Below are 18045 nucleotides of genomic sequence, written 5' to 3'. Positions count from 1 at the left end.
TGATTGGCGCTCGCGCTCGCTAATGAGCGCTCGGCCTTCGGGATCGGAGCCCGGGCGACGACATCGCGGGGCGGGCTCTGCTGTGGGGAAGCGGAGGTTCTGCTTGGCCGGAGAGGCCTGTCAGTCACGAGCTGGAGGCGGGGCTGAGGAGGTTTGGGCGGGGGGGGGGGGATGAGGAGAGGAGGCTCCGAGAGGTGGAGCGGGCGGGGAGGCCGGTCGGGTTTGTTGTCATCCCAAGATGGAGTTTCTGTTGGGCAACCCTTTCAGCACCCCGGTGGGGCAGAGCCTCGGTAAGAGAGGGGGCGGCCGAGGGGAGCGGGGCAGGGGGGCAGGCCTGAGGCGACGGGGACGGGGAGACGGGGGGGGGGAGAAGCCGCAAAGGCCCCTGTCAGCGGGCCAGGGGGGGATTTGGGCAGACGCAGCTTCTCCCTCCTGGAATGGCAGGAGAATTGCACCTGAAGATGCACCTGTACCGGCTTCACGGCCCGCCCCGTCCTGGCCCCCTCTTGACCCACGAAGGGAGCCCCAGGCCTGCTTGGCGTCATTGGCCAACCGTGAACCAGGGATGGAGCTGGGAGGTGAAAGTCTTTCCTCTCCAGCGTCCTTGTATATATTTTATTTTAATTGCTGCCCTTGGTGAATCATTGCCTATGCGCTCCTTGCCAGCCTGTCAGTCTGCTAAGTTTGTCCCTGATGGCTCTCTCTCCCCATAAATATTATTATTATATATATAGCCATGTCATATGCCTCAACTTTAGTCTTTGCGGAGGGTAATTGTATTATTGGTGATTTTTAAAATAAAATTAAGCAGTCTCTTTTTTTGCTGCAGCAGCTCAAAAGTGACATGCAATATTTTAAGCAAAAAATAATAGTACAGACATTTTATTGCATACTAGGAGCCTTGTGAGTCACTCTGTGATGACAGCGTGTCCTAAAAGGTGCATTAAGGACCATTGAATGAACAGATAAAACTATCTGTCATCCCTGGTTCTTTTCCTCCTGGTAAAGCATTGGCCCCATTTTGACCTTTTGACTGTGGATTTGAGATGAATAGATTGATATAGTTAGAACTACAATATATGGGTTCCTTTGTGGGTTCTAATGAATATAGGCCAGGCCATACTGTATCCTCTAGCTGTCCCTATTTTCTGGCCTGTGTCCCATCACTGTGCTTATTTTCTCCCTGTGTTTGCATTTTGAGAATGCCTTGCCAAAATGTTATTAGCCTGAGGTTGTTAGTTTTGTTTGAAATATTTATATGCCATCTTTTAGGCCAAGTACCCTTTCAATGCAGCTTCTGTACAGTATTTAAATAATAAATAACTGCAATATGCCTCTTAGGAAATCATCATTCGATTCCCAAAAAATGAAACTGTAAAACTACCCGCCACAGCAGACCTAATCATATCAACAAAGTACTGTTGAAAACTAAGACTCAAACATCTTGTAGCTAGTTAAAACCCTAGTTGTCTGGAGTTGTCACTAATTATGTTTTATTTGTTATTTACATGGTTCTCTCCTTCCACATCTTATTCTCACAACTATCCTTTGAGGTAGGTTAAGCTGAGAGAGAGTGACTGACTGACTCAAGGTCACCCAGGGAGCTTCATGGCTCATTGGGGATTTGAGCCCTGATTTCCTGGTTCAACACTAACTATGCTGCCACACTGACTCTCTATTATTCATGATCCAGCCCTCTTCCCTGGTCTTGTCCTCATGAACATAAATTTATGTGTGTGCACAGTAAAGTGTGCCTTACTGTGCACAACCTGTCATTACATACCTTGAAACCGCTGACATTTGTTTGAACTGTTGATAACAGGTTACAGGAGGACTTTTGTTTTTCTAGTATATCTGCTTTTCTAGTATATCTGCAACTTAAAGAGCAAACACACCCGATCCTTAAAGAGAAAACACACCCAATTCAGGCAGCAAATGTTTGGGGTTGGAAGAGTGGCAGTGAGGTTGGGAGGTTCGAACTGTGTGTACAAGAACCCTGCCCTGTATACAGTAGAGACGATTGCTGGAGAATGGCAGAGCTTGTTTCATTGACAAATACTTCTGAAAGACAAATACAGTGGTACCTCGGGTTACAGAAGCTTCAGGTTACAGACGCTTCAGGTTACAGACTCTGCTAACCCAGAAATAATACCTTGGGTTAAGAACTTTTCTTCAGGATGAGAACAGAAATTGCGCAGCGGCAGCGCAGGGGCAGTGGGAGGCCCCATTAGCTAAAGTGGTACCTCAGGTTAAGAACAGTTTCAGGTTAAGAACAGACCTCCAGAATGAATTAAGTTCTTAACCCGAGGTACCACTGTATATATTTTTGTATTTCTGTTAGCCGTTTACATGACCAAACATACAGCATACTTTAAGAAGCTGTTCTGTAAAACCCAATTAGGATCTCAGTTAAAAGGTTGCATTAAACACAAAGTTCTTCATTGCTTGCGTAAATGGTTATACACATGGGGCAAGGCACAAGTCAATGGGAGTTCCATAGGGTTTGTTTTTTAACTACTCCTTTAAAGCAAGCCTACTGCTCTCCATTTTGCTAAAAGGCTCTGTTCTGTCACCAGCATTAAAATAAGATTCAATTGCCAGTCTGAGTGGTTTCTGTATGCAGAACTAGGACAGGGGAACCACCTCATCCTTTGCCTCAGGCAGTTAAAAACCTTAAGCTGGGATGTTATGTTCAAGGCCCTATTTTTAGCTGTGAAATTTTGGAAGATATTGGGGAGTAAAAGAGGAACTGAGGATGCCTAGGGTGCTCTGAGGTGGGGTGAGTCAAAGAATGAAACTGGGAGGAAAGGTGGGGTGGAGTCAGATAGGTCAACCTGACATGGAGGAATCTCAGGTGTGTAGTTTTTATCACCGAATCATCTCAAATAAGATCTCTTAGGAAGTACACCGAAAAGCATGTCTAAAATGATCAGAGAAGTTAAGAATGACTTCCTGACTGAGACACACTTGAGGAGAGGCTGAGGTTTTCTTGGCTTTGAAAAGCAATGACTAAGTGAAAGTATAGAACTATGATTGCAATAAAGAAGCCTTGTTTCAAAACACAAGAACCTGACTGGTGACATTGATTTGCAATATGTGGTTGATTTTTTTTAAAGGAAAGCATTGTTTTCATAATGCAGACTTTTACCTTACAGAACTGGTTGCCATAGGATGGGGGTGGTGGTTTGAGGTTGACAATTTAAAGATGACTTTAAAGAACCAAGAATTTATCAAATGGTGGATAATATTGCCTGCCAGTGGCTTTTACCCGTCGTAGAACCTCCATGTTCAGATTGATCCCTCATCATCCTTGAACCATCCTATTGGACTGGGAGTGGGGGAGAGGACTGTTTGAAATTGGGAGACAAGAGCAGGTCTGAGGAATATATGAACAGAGGAAGCCACCTTACAGCAAGACAGACCACCGGCCTATTTAGCTCAGCGACTACTGTGCCCTTCCAGGGTTTCATCAGAGACATTCTTAGCCCTTCCTGGAGATACCAGTGACTGAATCTGAGATATTCTGTGTTCAAAGCAAATGATATGGCTCAAGGAAAGGGAGCACGATTGGGCTTCTCCAACAGCATCCAGGTGGGCCCAGAGATGAGGCCTGAGTCTTGTGGCAACTGCTCCCCTCCGTACCATGAGAGTAAGATACTGGCCACTTTTGTGTTCTGGTTGTAATGGCAATGCTTGGCCTAAAGCATTATTGTGCAATAATGTGATTATTGGGGGCCCTGTTCCTGCACTGTGCCTCTTCTCTGACTGCTAGGTTTTGTTGTGGGGAGCTGATTGTCCATGGGGCAATGTAGCCCCCTCAGTTGCTTGGGAAACAAATAGCAGATACTATCCCATACGTGACAGCCTAATAAAGGAACAGTCATTTTGTCATAGGGGTCCAAATAGTCTTAGACTCGCCTCTGGTAAACTGCTACACTTTGTTTAGTGGGAAATTGCTGTCCAGCGGGGGCAAGGACTTAAGTGTGCATGCTGTTCAGTGTCAGGAATTTCAGTTTCCATCCTGGCTCTGGTGCTGACCTTTCCTGTGACCTTGAAAAAGGGGCTCTGAGAATCCATCTATTTAAACTCAGACGTTCCCATAGCTTTGATGAGTTTTTGTTACAGTACAAGTACTGTTAAAAGTCGTGGGGTGTTCTGTGCTCAGTTGAAAGTCCCAAGGGCAGCTTGGGGAAAACTGAAAATCTCTGCACAGTGCTAAGCCTAGATAAAAGTTGAGAAGTAGTTCTCTAGGCAGCTTTTTTTCTTCTTCAAACTTTCTGTCTTCAGGAAACACTTTCCACATCTATTATCTTCCAAGGACTCCCTGGGCATGTTCTTGGGTACATTCTCTTTTCAGTGGGCAGGCTTGATGGTTCTCTCCATTAACCTATGGGAGCACACCCAACAGTTTCTTGCAGCTGCTTGCTGTCGATAATGCAATAGAGTAGAATTTTGCAATTGTTGTTGTGTAAGTCATCTTCTAGAGAAGCTTGTGTGCCCTTAATGTTTTTGCCCTTGAGATTTCAAGGAACCCCAGAGTTCCTGGGAACTTAGATTTAAAACCACTGCTGTGTGGTGGTGGTTGTTAATTCCTATTCCATTAGTAAGCAGCAATTCCAACCAAATCACCAGGCTGTGTTTTTTAAATGCTTCATGTGGTATTCAACTAATTTTTACTCAGAGTAGTCCTGCTGACATTAACAGACCTAACTGCTCTTTAATTTTGATAGCTCTCCTCTGAGTAAAAATGAGTTGAATGCCACTCTTATTTCTGTTTCAGTTTTGCACATACTGAATTCATCAAACAAAAGCAGTAAGAAAAACAGAGCATACATTCTGTTTTACGTCCTAAGAATAAATTGTTCATCAGTCCAATAGCATAACATAAATAAAGGATTGTCCCATTTGTTACATCTTTTCCAAGATATGTTGGTAAAAGATTGTTCAGCCCAAAATATTTTTCCAAGGAAGTGTGTGTATGGTGGGTGGACTCCAGACATGCCTTTTCTTTGTAGGAGATGAAGCAAAATCCTTGTTTTGTATTGTTCAGATAATAAACTTGTGCCTGTAAATGTTGTTGTTTTTTTGTTGTTGAATAAAATGTTCAGTTCTTCTTGATGGTCCAGTTACTTGTTGCTTTTATTATAGACATAGATACAAAGTGTTGTGTTCATCCATCCATCCATCCATTCAATATTTCCAAGTTTATCTTTATTTCTGCATTGGTTGTATATTAATTCAATGAAGCCATTGTCCTTGTTTATCAAATTGTTAAAATTTGTGCCAGTGGTGGAAATACAGGTGGTTCAAGGAAGGGGGTAGTGGGAGACATTATTACTAGGTTCTGTTCCTCCAGCTTACCCCCAGCACGAAAGACCAAGGAAGACATGGTTCTGTATTTTTTAACAATACCCAAGTACCAAAGAGCAGTTTCGTTGACCCGTTCTGTTGCCAAGTGCATCCAATGAAGATGAATTTGAACCTGTTCAGGCTCAACCCTCGAATCGCTATGTCTTGCAACTTGGGTGGGGCAAAATGCTTGATCCTACTGTTGCTAAGACTTTAAAAGTTTTATATATTAACTATACTCCACCTTTTTTTGCTCCCCATTTGCTGCAAGCAAAATATAAGGTGCCCCTTATATTTATTATGAGACATTTTGATAGTGGGGTTTCGAGTGAGTTGTACATAATAAATTGGATGTTTGTTTCCAGTGGCAAAGATGCTAATGGCCTCAAAGAGAAGGGATTGTATGTTAAAAAATTCGGCCTAATTCTGGGGCTGCGTGATGACAGTTAAGCAGGCGGCTCCTTAGAAGAAGCAAAGTTGCCGCCTGTTTTATAATTGCCAATGGTGTTTTTTTGGAGGAAAACCTCAGCTGAAGTCTGTCTGGCTTCACAGTGCTTTGCTTGTCTGATGTTTCCATGGTTCTTCCTGCCTGAGTGTGTGAGGCACAATTATTTGGCTGTTGCATTCATTGGTGGCTCTTTTGATGCTGCGAAACACAGAGAATAGTTTCATTTGAGCATATTGCCTTGGTCTCAGCTTTGGTCTCTGCAGTCAAACTCCTGCGGCCTCCCATAATTTGAAATATATATATTCAGGGCTGCAAATGCATCAGCATTGTAGTTTCTCTGCCAGGAAATAGCACTGGTTCACAGGAAAATTTAATTGGATGTAACAAAGACTTTAGTTAAATGTGAGGCCTGCAAAACCCTTTTAGAGAAGTGTTTAGGAAGAGCTGAGACATATGACACTCATTTATTTTTGTTTCTGAAATGCCTTCCCACTCACAGGTTTTTGCAGTGTCTAGCAGAAAGCAATAAAAAATTCTATGAGGATCAGTTAACAATTAAAATACTTAATAGAAAATCACTTAACACAACAGCCTCTGGCAAGTTCACATCAGTGATGACAAAATTCTGCTCTTGCAAGATTTTTGAACAAAAAAGATCTGATGAAATTCCTGAAAAAGAGGGAGTTGGCCAGCTGGGCCTCATTTGTGTGGGGTCACAATGATGATACCACCACTGAGAAATCCCTCTCCTTGGTAACTGTTTGCTGGGATTTAGCTGGTAAGAGCAGTCGTAAGTCGTCCTCAGCATCTCTTAAAATATGTGGGGTTACGTTAAGGCAAAGATTCTTCTTCAGCTGTTCTGGAAATAAAGGAAGGTTGTGGAACCTGCCCTTCCAGATGTAAAGGGACTCCAAATCCCATCAGCTCTAGCCAGGATGGCCGCTGGTCAGGGATAATACATCAGAAGTAGAACAGGTGGATGGATGTACCTTGCCCAAAACAGCCTGATGGGACCAATGGTGGTGTGAATTAGGCCTGTGGGCCAGAGGTTCCTCACCCCATGTTACATTAATATCCTGTCACTCCCTATGGTAGAGCTACCACAGTGAAACAATCATTGGAGAGCTTTTTATATTTCCGATCGGGAAGCTGGAATTTTCATTGTTGCTGTATGATTTACAGAACCAGGGTTGCCTAATCTTCTACACGGAGATTAGCTTGCGTTTCTGCAGTGAATAAGGCAATGTTTTTCTGTTGTAAAGCACTTAAGTGACATTACGTTTGGGACACGATTTATGCTCAAAACTTGGCTTCCTAATATTCTTGTTGGCTGCTATTATAAGCGTACCCAAAATGTGCCTTGATCTTAAAGTGCTTTAAGTTGTTTAAGCTTTTTTCAGATCAGCTTTCAGTTCGTGATAATGGATTATGCTACAGAGGAAATCCTCGTGAATTGCAAATTAAATCTTTGTCAAATAATGGATTGGGTGGCTTTGGGGTGCATACATTTGAAAGGAAGCTGGCTGCTCAGTATTGTGTATGTTGTATCTCCAGTTAATACTATGTGTTTAAAGCTGGAATTAATTTGTAAAACTGATTGTGTTCTTTGGATTTTTCAGGCCACATAGTTGAGTAAGGTGGATGTTTTAGTTGTGGTGTGTGTATGTGTAATACCTACCCATCCTCTTAAAATTTGAGGACTGTCAACAGATTCCAGCCAAGCAGCTGCCATATTTGAATGAGTTTATTTCTATCAAAGTAAGTCATAACTGCAGAAATCATGCAGAAGGCACACGGCTCAATGGAAGAGACCTGTTCTGTGTGCAGAATGGCCTGCGTCAGATCCATGGCACCTTCTGCTCAAAGGGCTAGATGAGCAGCCCTGCTGGATCAGGCCAAAGGCCTGCCATTGTCCAGGATTCTCTTACTGCGGCCAACAGGATGTCTAGGTGAAGATCACACTGAGAGATCCGGGTGCAACAACACTTGTGATTCCCAACCACAGCCATACCGAGGCATTCTGCCTTAGGCAGTGGAGATAGCCATTCATAGCCTTACCCTTCACAAGGTACCAAGTGATGGGAAAAACCTGTGTGTGCCAGGCAGTCTGCTGCCAGTCAGAATAAACAATACTAGGCTAGTTGGACTCATGCTCTGACTCCCTGTTTTCCAATTATTTTTCACTGGGCAAATCAGTTTCCCCATTTTATTGGGATTTTTCTTCAGGGGAGGTCTTTGAAGACATGGTTTTTAAAAAGTCAGAAATGCCCAAAGATGACTGAGCATACTTAGTGGCTACAGACAATTGGAAGAAAAAGGAAAGTGTGTGTGTATGATGGAGTATCCTTTAAGAAGTTATGGTTGGCTGGCTGGAACCCTGAGCAGGAGCACTGTGCCTGGCAACATTTTGTTGCACTTAATATTTGTAGCTTACCATATCCAAGTTGACTTTTAGATGGCCTATTTGTTGAGCTGCACCCTACTTTGTTTGTACCTAGTTTACTGGCAGGTTTGACGACACTGGTTATTATTATTTTTAGCCTTAATTCCTGTTTGATTGCAGAGAGGTTATACGACACAGCATCAATTGACTGTTATCCAGTGCATTTTCCCATCACTTCCCTTATTGCAAAATGTTCCAATTTGGGGAAGGAAGTGGGCTTGTTGCACAAGGGCAGTATATCAACTTTAATTGTGCAACCTGAATCTGATGATATGTGATCAACTGTCACCCGAAAATGCTGACATTCTTGAAGGACACTAGGCATGCAAGATTGTAATAATCATGCACCTTTTTGCCCCACCTCGATTTCCATGTCCTTCCTTTGTTGATTCCCTTGTCCTAGTTTCTGGATTGTAAACTGTGGAGCAGAGTGGAGCAGAACCCTAACTGTTCCCCCTAACTGTGAATAAATGTGACAAATGTGAACCCTAACTGTTCCCTCATTCTTTGTAAAACAAGATGTACATGAGTGGTGCTCTAGAAAAGAAATAAACTGTGGCACACCATTGGCCTGACAGCACTTCAGAGGAGAATTAGAACTTCCTTCTTCTGGTTACCTGGAGGTAGTTCTTACATGACCGTGGGCATGTGGCCATTGACCAGCCTGGTGCAAATCATTTTCTGAAGCTTGGCTTTTCATCTGGAAAAGAGTGAACAAATATTTTGCTTGCTCTGTTTTGTTTTAAATAGAAAAGGCTACAGATGGCTCCCTACAGAGTGAAGACTGGACACTTAACATGGAGATATGTGACATCATCAATGAGACAGAAGAAGGGTATGTCTGTCTTTGTGTGTCTGTGACTATGGATAGCACAGGGGGGGAAAGCAGAATTGCTTGCTGTGTGCTGGTGTGAGTGTTGCTGTTGTTGTTTTTAATCAGCTGGGTGTTACTGCGCTGGCATTCCTTTTCACCAGAAGGTGTTTACATGCAGTGTTATAGTTCATTTGTAGAATGCCTTATTTGTAAGGTTTGATTTCCATAAATCCCAGGAGGGCAGAGGGCTCTTCTGCTTGGGTTCTGCTTGTGGGTTTCCCACAGGCACCTGTTTTACTGCTGCGAGAACAGGATGCTGGACTCGGTGGGCCATTGGCCTGATCCAGCAGGCTCTTCTTATGTTACCATTATTCCCTCTTTCCCTTCCCCACATGAGGGGACAATATGTTCACCTGAGCACTCCAGGGAAATTATAAAGACTGCATGTTAAGGAAAAGCCAAGCAGTTATTGACAAAGCATAGCTCGGCTTCTGCTGCTTGTCACAGATGGTTCTGAGCTTCCCCTTCTGAGCACATTGATGGTGCCAGGGTCAGCAGAACAATCCCTTCCTTCTCATAACATTGTTTGCATCTCCGCTGCTACAACAACAACAACATCAACAACAACAACAACAAAATAAATTAAATAAATAAATACAATATTTTTTTTAATACCCCGCCCTTCCTGGCCAAGACCAGGCTCAGGGCGGCTAACACCAAATATAAACACAGTAAAAACATTCAAAACAAAACAAAATAAACAGGTGATTAAAATATAAGTTAGAATACAGTTTAAAATGCAGCTTAAAATGCACCCTCGTTTTAGTGGTAGCCTATAGATCAAAGCCATAAGGAGAGAAAACGTCAAATATTCACTGGGGCCAACTATCCATGCTGGTCCTACGTGGGCCAGCAAAAAGAGCCAAGGGAAAATTTATATATAAAATCCCATATAAGGGGTTCCATAAAAATAAAATAAATGGGGGGGGGGTTAGACTGAGTCCAGCCCAAAGGCCAGGCGGAACAGCTTCATCTTGCAGGCCCTGCAGAAAGATGTCAAATCCAGCAGGGCCCTAGTCTCTTGTGAAAAAGTGCTCCACCAGGCCAGGGCCAGAGCTGAAAAGCCCCTGGCCCTGGTTGAGGCCAATCTAACCTCCTTGGGGCTCGGGACTTCCAAAGTGTTGTTATTTATGGACCTTAAGGTCCTCCACGGGGCATACCAGGAGAGGCAGTCCCATAGGTACAAGGGTCCTAGGCTGCAGTACTAGTCTGGTTGCTTCTGCCTGGCCCAAAACAAACTCACTTGTTTTTTGTTGCATTTGAAGAGGTTCAAAAACTGTGGGAAAGGTACAGTCCTAGTTTTTTTAAGCACACTGACCTGCAGCTTAGGAGTCTCCTCTGCCCCTTCTCCTACATGTCTAGAAGGAGGCATTCAGAAACTTTCCCTCTCGCTCAACCACAGTTTGACTTGCTGACCAGAGCAGCTAACTTTGGTTGTTTGAGACAAGCCAACTCCAAACCATGGTTTACAAAGCTGACTTTTTGAAACTAACCATAGTTAATGTGAACCAAAGTTCCCAGTTTAGATTATTTGTTAAGCTGTAGTTGATGAGGAGCAGAAGCCTCCAAGCTCCTCGTCCTGTGCAGCTGAAAAGCCAAAGAAGGGAGTGTTAAGCACAAGGGCTGAAGGATTGCTACAGCTAATTTTTGCGTGTGTATATTGCACTCAACCATGGTCTCGGGTGATGTGCAAGTACAGTTTCTGTCTCCAAACCCTGAGGGTTCAAATAATGAGCTAACATTAGAACTGCAATATTGCCTTTACTGTGAGAAGTGCAGTTACTTGTAGCTGTCCCTTATCTGTGGCCCTGTGTTTTCCCCATCAGCCCAAAGGATGCCATCCGAGCGCTTAAGAAGAGGTTGAATGGAAACAAAAACTACAGGGAAGTAATGCTGGCTCTAACGGTGAGTAGCGTGTGCAAGTGGATGTGATTCAGGGGTCAGCAATTGGGAGACCTCCAAAACAAATCTGCTCTCCCCCTCTTCCTCTTACCAACTTGGAACAAGAAAAGGTGTGCAGAAAGTGGCAGTCTTCTTAGACAGGCATGTGATTTATAACAATCTCAACTGCAGCATCGGACTGCATGAAATACTAACAGGCATCTGTAGCCACATTGGAGGAGGAAGATTTAAGGCCAGTGGTCCACAAATGATGATTATTATTCTACTTTTTATTAGGCTCCTGCAGTCGTAGCAGCCAACTCCTAGGGGCCGTTGGGGGCTTTGACCCCCCCACAATAAAATATCTGTGGGGGTTGAGCCCCCACAAAGTTGGCGGGCATTCCCATTCAAATGGTGTGTGTGCACTGTGTCATGTGATAGATTATGTGGGCCAGGGCTTAACCTGCGCCCCCACAATATTTTATTCAAGTTGCCTCCCTTACTGGAGCAGTTCATTGATATGAGATCCACTTGTATATTAGAGTTTTCATTAGGATAACCAAATTTTACTCATCAGTGCAGATAGGGAATTTTGTGACCAGTTCCAGAACTAAAAGTGAAAAGGTAAAGGACCCCTGGACAGTTAAATCCAGTCAAAGGTGGTTATGGGGTTGCAGCGCTCATCTTGCCTCAGGCTGAGGGAGCCAGCGTTTGTCTGCAGGCAGCTTTCTGAGTCATGTGGCCAGCATGACTAAACCGCTTCTGGTGCAACGGAACACCGTGACGGAACCCAGAATGCACGGAAATGCCATTTACCTTTGCACTGCAGCAGTACCTATTTATCTACTTTCACTGGTGTGCTTTCAAACTGCTAGGTTGGCAGGAGCTGGGACAGAGCAACAAGAGCTCACCACCATCACACAGATTCGAACCACCAACCTTCCGATCAGCAAGCCCAAGAGGTCTAAACCACAGTTCCAGAAGTATAAGAAGTAAAGCCCCACCATGTGGAATAAAAGTGCTCTGGTGCATCTGATCCACTAGAGACTTTCAAATTAAGAATAATATTTTCTGTGATTGCCAGGGCTCATGTCTTTTTGTTTCACAATTTTGACTGGCCTTTGGTGGACAGCCAAAACAGGTTGGGCACCAGGATTCTGTGGGTACCAGAATTCTGTGTCTCCAAAACACAAAGTGACATCAGGAGCAATTCCCCATTCAGCCGGGGGGGGGGGGGGACAATCCACACATGGAAGTGGGGTGGTTGTTGCTGCAGTGCTCTAAGCATTTCAGAAGTGCAGTGGGTGCACTTGGAGAAAAGCGGTAAGGATTGTTCCCTTCACAGCACTGAGCTTTGGAGGTAATCAGAAGCCTTGTGTGATTGTGGGGCAGTTCCCCACCTCCCCTCTCCAGGACTGAGCTTGTTCTTCTGCATTTACTGCATAGAGCACCTATAAGAGCCAGTGTGGTGTAGTGGTTAAGATCGGTGGACTTGTAATTTGGTGAACCAGATTCACGTCTCTGCTCCTCCACATGCAGCTGCTGGGTGACCTTGGGCTAGTCACACTTCTCTGAAGTCTCTCAGCCCCACTCACCTCACAGAGTGTTTGTTGTGGGGGAGGAAGGGAAAGGAGAATGTTAGCCGCTTTGAGACTCCTTCGGGTAGTGATAAAGTGGGATATCAAATCCAAACTCCTTCCCCTCTTCTTCGTCTTCTTCTTCTTCTGCTTTGAAACATAGTGCCTGTAATGGTTCTAGGGGTTGCTCGTGCGTAAATGGTCGCCACACCTGGCTGGGTTTCCTGAGTGAACCTTTTCTGTCTGGACAGCCACTCGCCTGTGGCTGTCTCAATCGCTGGCAGAATCCGTCAGTGGGCGTTTCTTGAACTTCTTCCAGCAAAGAAGTTCTTTGACGCCTAGTCTCCGCCTAGTCTCCCTGCGCGGAAGCCTTCTGCGCAGGGAGGGTGTGGGCAGCGGAGGACCTGTGCTCTCCCCGCTGGTCCCCGGTGAAGAGTCATGGAGCCTCCTCGCCGATTCCCCCATCTGCCCCCCTTCTCCACTGGTGCTACGCTGATTTCCTTCCCCAGAAGATGTGCTGCTTCTCTCCCTCCCGGGACGCTCTCCAAAACCCCTCTGGAGCCCTCTCTCTCCCTCTGGCTCCGATGGCAGTTCCCTGACAGTGCCCAAAGAAACCATAGTTTTTATCCCAGTTAGGGATGTCCCCCACCCCGAGCTGGGAGGAAGGTTAGGGGCTCACCATGCTCCCTAGAAAATGGCAGAACACTGGCCATGGTGAGTGAAATGATCAATCCCCTGGACTACCACCCTGGGCTACTCCTTTCTCAAAGTGTCCCTACGCCCCTGGACATTAGCTACTGTCCATGGCAATGAATTTCTTCCTTGCATGTGTTCACCAGCTTTCTTTGCTCCACCAGTAATGATGTTCCCCCCCCCACAGGTACTGGAAACATGTGTGAAGAACTGTGGCCATCGCTTTCATGTCCTAGTAGCAAACCGTGACTTCATAGATGGTGTCCTGGTGAAAATCATCTCTCCCAAGAACAACCCACCCACCATTGTCCAGGATAAAGTACTTGCACTAATTCAGGTCTGTCACTGAGCTTTTGTTTCTGCCTTCTGAGTGATACGCAATATTAGTCAAAAGTAGGCGCTCTCTCTCTCTATATATATATATTAGTTTTTATTATTATGGAAAAAATACAAACAATAAGTAATAGTTTATTGGTCACCAAAGCAAAATACAAATGTGTATAAGGAAGAAAATAATACCAACATGTTAAGTTAAATAGCCAAGTCAAAAAGATGTGTGAGTTACAGGGGTCTAGGTTCTTCCAGATGACAGTTAATAAAATAAACAAACATAAATCAATCAGCATTTAAAGTATCTTTTAAAAAATCCTCCTTGCATCACTCTACTGTGTTATGTACGTTTATCAGCCAAAGCCAAGTAACATACTCTTAACTTACCTTTTGTGGGTAGTCCATCTGCTTGCATCCTTCCAATGTACCCCCGGCTCCACAAGGAGGGGGTTTATCAGATTCTTACAAGGGAGATCCCTGTTTCACCCTCTAAATAAAGAGAGCAAAGCTAATCCCTGTTCCGTTTCAAAACCTCTGCGAAGGAGATCAGTAAGGCTTGCAAAAATGTCCTGCCAACATTTCTGTGCTTTTTTACACTCCCTCCAGAGATGGATCAGCATACCAAGAATTTGACATCCTCTCCAACAAAGGGATGATTAATATAATGAAGTCTTGCAGGTGTCCAAATACCATTGATGCATAAATTTCAACACGGCTTCCTTAATTTCAGCAGATTTGTTCTTAAAAGGGGGGTGTACGCCACAACGCCACCCCTTCCTTCCCGTCAGAAATAATCCCCTGAATATCAGCTTCCCACAATTTATTTATTTATTTACTTGCTACATTTATATAGCACTTTTATCTTCCAAGGAGCTCAAGGCAACGTGCGTGGTTCTGTTCCCTGTTTCATCCTCACAGCAACCCTGTGAAGTAGATTAGGCTGGAAGTGAGTGACTGGCCCAGGGAGCTTCATGACTGAGTGGGGATTCAAGCCCTTTTCTCCCAGTTCATAGTCTGACACTCTAACCTTTAAGATGTGTTGTTGTTCCTTTGTGGCCACTTCTTTACTTGCCCCAGACTTAATGTCATATATGAAATCAGATGGGGGTGAGCTGGCACAAATCCAGCCTCCTGTTGGGCCTAATTTGCCCCCCCCAGTCAGAATTTCCTCACTCCCCCCCCCCACTCTCTAGTCCTGTCCCCCGCAGCCTGACTATATTAGGTGAAAGCCAGTAGATCAGAGTGCTATTCTGTGTTTCTATTGATCAAGGGGAGCTACAGGCTGCTGAAAGTCCTCATTTCTGTGAAGGATAACGTACGGAGTAGCTCAAAAGAAGCCATGTTGGCCCATGAGAAAAATCTCCCAAAATCTACATTACAAAAGTGTGGCAAGCTATTTAGTTCTCCAGAATGTTTCATCAGGCAGGCAAGACGTTAAAGCCAAGCAGAGAGCGAGGAGAACTTAATATGGCTATGATATTGGGTGTGTGTGTGTGTGTTTTGTTTTGTTTTTCTTCATCCCTTGCTTTGTGTAAGGACTTGCTTTGGAGAATGGATTTGGAGAGAGAGGGGATTCAGCCCCCCGCCCCGGCTCCCCCTGCCAAATCCTCATTGAGGCAGTTTTTCAGAAAAGGGAAAGATGACGAGAGATCCAGCTGTTTATCTCCAGGGTATCCTTATCAGGAGTGGAGTGATGGGTAGAGAAGGGACTGTTTTCATCTTTTCCCTCCTGCACCATGGTCCCAATGAGAATCCTTTCTCTCCTCCCCAGCATCCTCCAACATTTGGGACCAGGGCAGGGGGTGGACTGCCCAGTTGGCTCCAGAATGTCATTTGGCTTCTAGAAGTCTGGAAGCAGCAGAGTTGCTATTTTTGCTTACAGCCTGAAGCAGAACAGCAGTTACTGGCTGCTGCTAAATTGCCCGTGTCTGGAAGCAGCCCAAAATGCTGCTGTGCCGTTAACGTGTGCTTTTCCTGGCCTTTCGCTTGTAAATAAAAAATGGCACAACGCTCCAAGGCAGTGAGAATTGCTTCTGCAGGAAGTACGCCTTCAGCTGTAATTTAGGGACGATTCCTTGGAAACTGGCTTGGCCAATTCGGGCGGATCTTGCCAATCAAAGACCCAAGTTCCCTCTGCTCAAGTGGGATTGGTGGCGGAGAATTGATGCCTTTAATTACCGTATTTTTCGCTCTATAAGACCACAAGACACACCTAGTTTTTGGAGGAGGAAAACAAGAAAAAAAATATTCTGAATCTCAGAAGCCAGAATGACAAGAAGGATCGCTGCGCAGCGAAAGCAGCAATCCCTCTTGCTGTTCTGGCTTCTGGGATAGCTGCGCAGCCTGCATTCGCTCCATAAGACACACACACACATTTCTCCTTACTTTTTAGGAGGGAAAAAGTGAGTCTTATAGAGCAAAAAATACGGTAACCTTATTGGAAGATGTAAGAACACAAATAATGATGCACTCACACAGCAAGGCTTTATTTGTGTGCTTCCTGAGAAACTGATCCATGAGAGTTTTCTTTTTTTTTGCCCTTAAGTGGCATATAAATTTTATGAATTAAATGAATCGCGTACTTCTTATTTCATTCACAACTTTGTTTCCTTACCATTGATACATTCAGAATGTTTTTAACTGTAACTGCTTTTAGATGCTCTAATTCAGGCACAGGCAAACTCGGCCCTCCAGATGTTTTAAGACTACAACTCCCATGATCCCTAGCTAACAGGGCCAGTGGTCAGGGATGATGGGAATTGTAGTCCCAAAACATCTGGAGGGCCGAGTTTGCCTATGCCTGCTCTAATTGCTATTGTTTTTAGAATGTTCTTGCTTTCTTCTTGTTTTTACATTGTGTATCTGTTTGCTGCTCTGGGCTCCTTGGGGCAGGATATAAATTCAGTAAATAATTACATTTATTTACTACATTTAGTATATGTCCTGATGTGGCACCCTTGAACTTTCAGTTGACCCTTTGTGGCCTTATTAGAAACCTTTGGGGCTTTTCTCAGGCTTTCACCCCTCCTACAGTCACCATACAGCCCTGAGACAATGTGATTGAAGAAATATTGTTCACGTCTGTACAGTCGTGCCTTGGTTGTCGAAAGGAATCTGTTCCGGAAGTCCGTTCGACTTCTGAAAATGTTTGACAACCAAGCCACAGCTTTCGACTGGCTGCAGGAGCTTCCTGCACACAATCGGAAGCCGCGGAAGCCTCGTTGGATGTTCGGGTTCCAAAGAACGTTTGCAAATCGGACCACTCCCTTCCGTGTTTGCGGCGTTCAGGGGACAAAATGTTCGAGTCGCAAGGCTCCAAGGTACAACTGTACTGTATACTCTCAAGAAATGTGTACTCCTTTAGAGTAGAAATAACAGACCAAATTCCACAATAGAAGGGAACTGGATTGAGTTCCTTGTGACACTCTCTGTTTCTTTTGCAGGCCTGGGCTGATGCCTTTCGAAGCAGCCCTGATCTAACTGGGGTGGTCCACATTTATGAAGAACTCAAAAGAAAAGGGATTGAGTTTCCAATGGCTGATCTGGATGCTTTGTCTCCAATACACACACCGCAGAGAGTAAGTGGGCAGTGTTGTCTGCTTTTCTTCCTTTTTTATGTAGAGGAGGAGAAACAATTAGAGGATCCCTGCCTTCTGCCTTCCCTGCCCTTTTGGCTAAAGAGCATGATAATGACAGCAGCACAATCTTTCGGTGAATACTGTATATCTGAGTGTTTGCACATTGTTCTCTGCTAGAGCGTTCCTGAAGTTGACCCAGCTGCCAGCATGCACAGGTCCCAGTCTCAGCAACGGATGAACTCCAGTTCCTATTCATCTCCTTCTCCAACGGCGTACTCTGCTCCTCAGGCCCCAGCTTTGAATGTGACCGGCCCCATCACAGCAAATACAGAGCAGGTATTGTCTGAGCAGGTACTGTAGAAGGCATGCCCGCCTCCAGAACCTTTTAAAAAAATCAGACCGTGAAATGCATGCAGCTTCTGTAAAGGCTTGCATTTCTCTCCCCCCGCTTTTAAAAATAGATTGCACGACTGCGGAGTGAACTGGACGTTGTTCGTGGAAACACCAAGGTGATGTCTGAAATGCTCACAGAAATGGTCCCTGGGCAAGAAGATTCATCAGACCTAGAGTTACTGCAGGTAAATGTGTTGTAACCAAAGTATTAACATAGTAGATTCAGGGCAGGAGAAAGGTTCCCCACCCCCATCCATTTGCTGCCGCAAGGTATGATGATGGCTACTAGCTGAGAAGCCTTTTGAAATGAGTTTAGACATGTTTGCAGGTGGCCATTGGCCCTGGTGGCTAAACAAAGACTCCATGTTCTCTGAATACCAGTTACTGGGGATCGGGGGGTGGGGTGGGTCATGAGTAAGGGTGGGCTGTTTCCTTCATGTCCTGCTAGCAGACTTTTCCGAAACCTCTGCTATAGGAGG

The 18045-nt window shown here is 44.7% G+C and overlaps 1 protein-coding gene across 5 annotated transcripts in view; it reads left to right on the top strand.

The window, feature by feature from the left end:
* The first annotated feature begins 164 nt into the window (after positions 1–164).
* The window catches only part of TOM1L2 (target of myb1 like 2 membrane trafficking protein), a 51859-nt gene continuing 33978 nt past the window's right edge, over positions 165–18045 (top strand). For all 5 annotated transcript variants that reach the window (XR_014518917.1, XR_014518918.1, XM_083474367.1 and 2 more), the window contains exons 1-7: positions 165–290; positions 8991–9075; positions 10941–11019; positions 13453–13602; positions 17039–17173; positions 17351–17509; positions 17635–17751. Coding sequence is in view for 3 of the 5 variants with exons in the window: in XM_083474367.1 (XP_083330493.1) it covers positions 239–290; positions 8991–9075; positions 10941–11019; positions 13453–13602; positions 17039–17173; positions 17351–17509; positions 17635–17751 (777 nt within the window). In the remaining 2 variants the exon portion in view is untranslated. The remainder of the gene's footprint in view (positions 291–8990; positions 9076–10940; positions 11020–13452; positions 13603–17038; positions 17174–17350; positions 17510–17634; positions 17752–18045) is intronic.

This window comes from Podarcis liolepis (genome assembly GCF_965112155.1).
Source record: "Podarcis liolepis genome assembly, chromosome: 14".
Classification (NCBI taxonomy): domain Eukaryota; kingdom Metazoa; phylum Chordata; class Lepidosauria; order Squamata; family Lacertidae; genus Podarcis; species Podarcis liolepis.
Note: the sequence above shows the minus strand (reverse complement) of the source record. Positions and strands in the feature narration are given on the sequence as shown.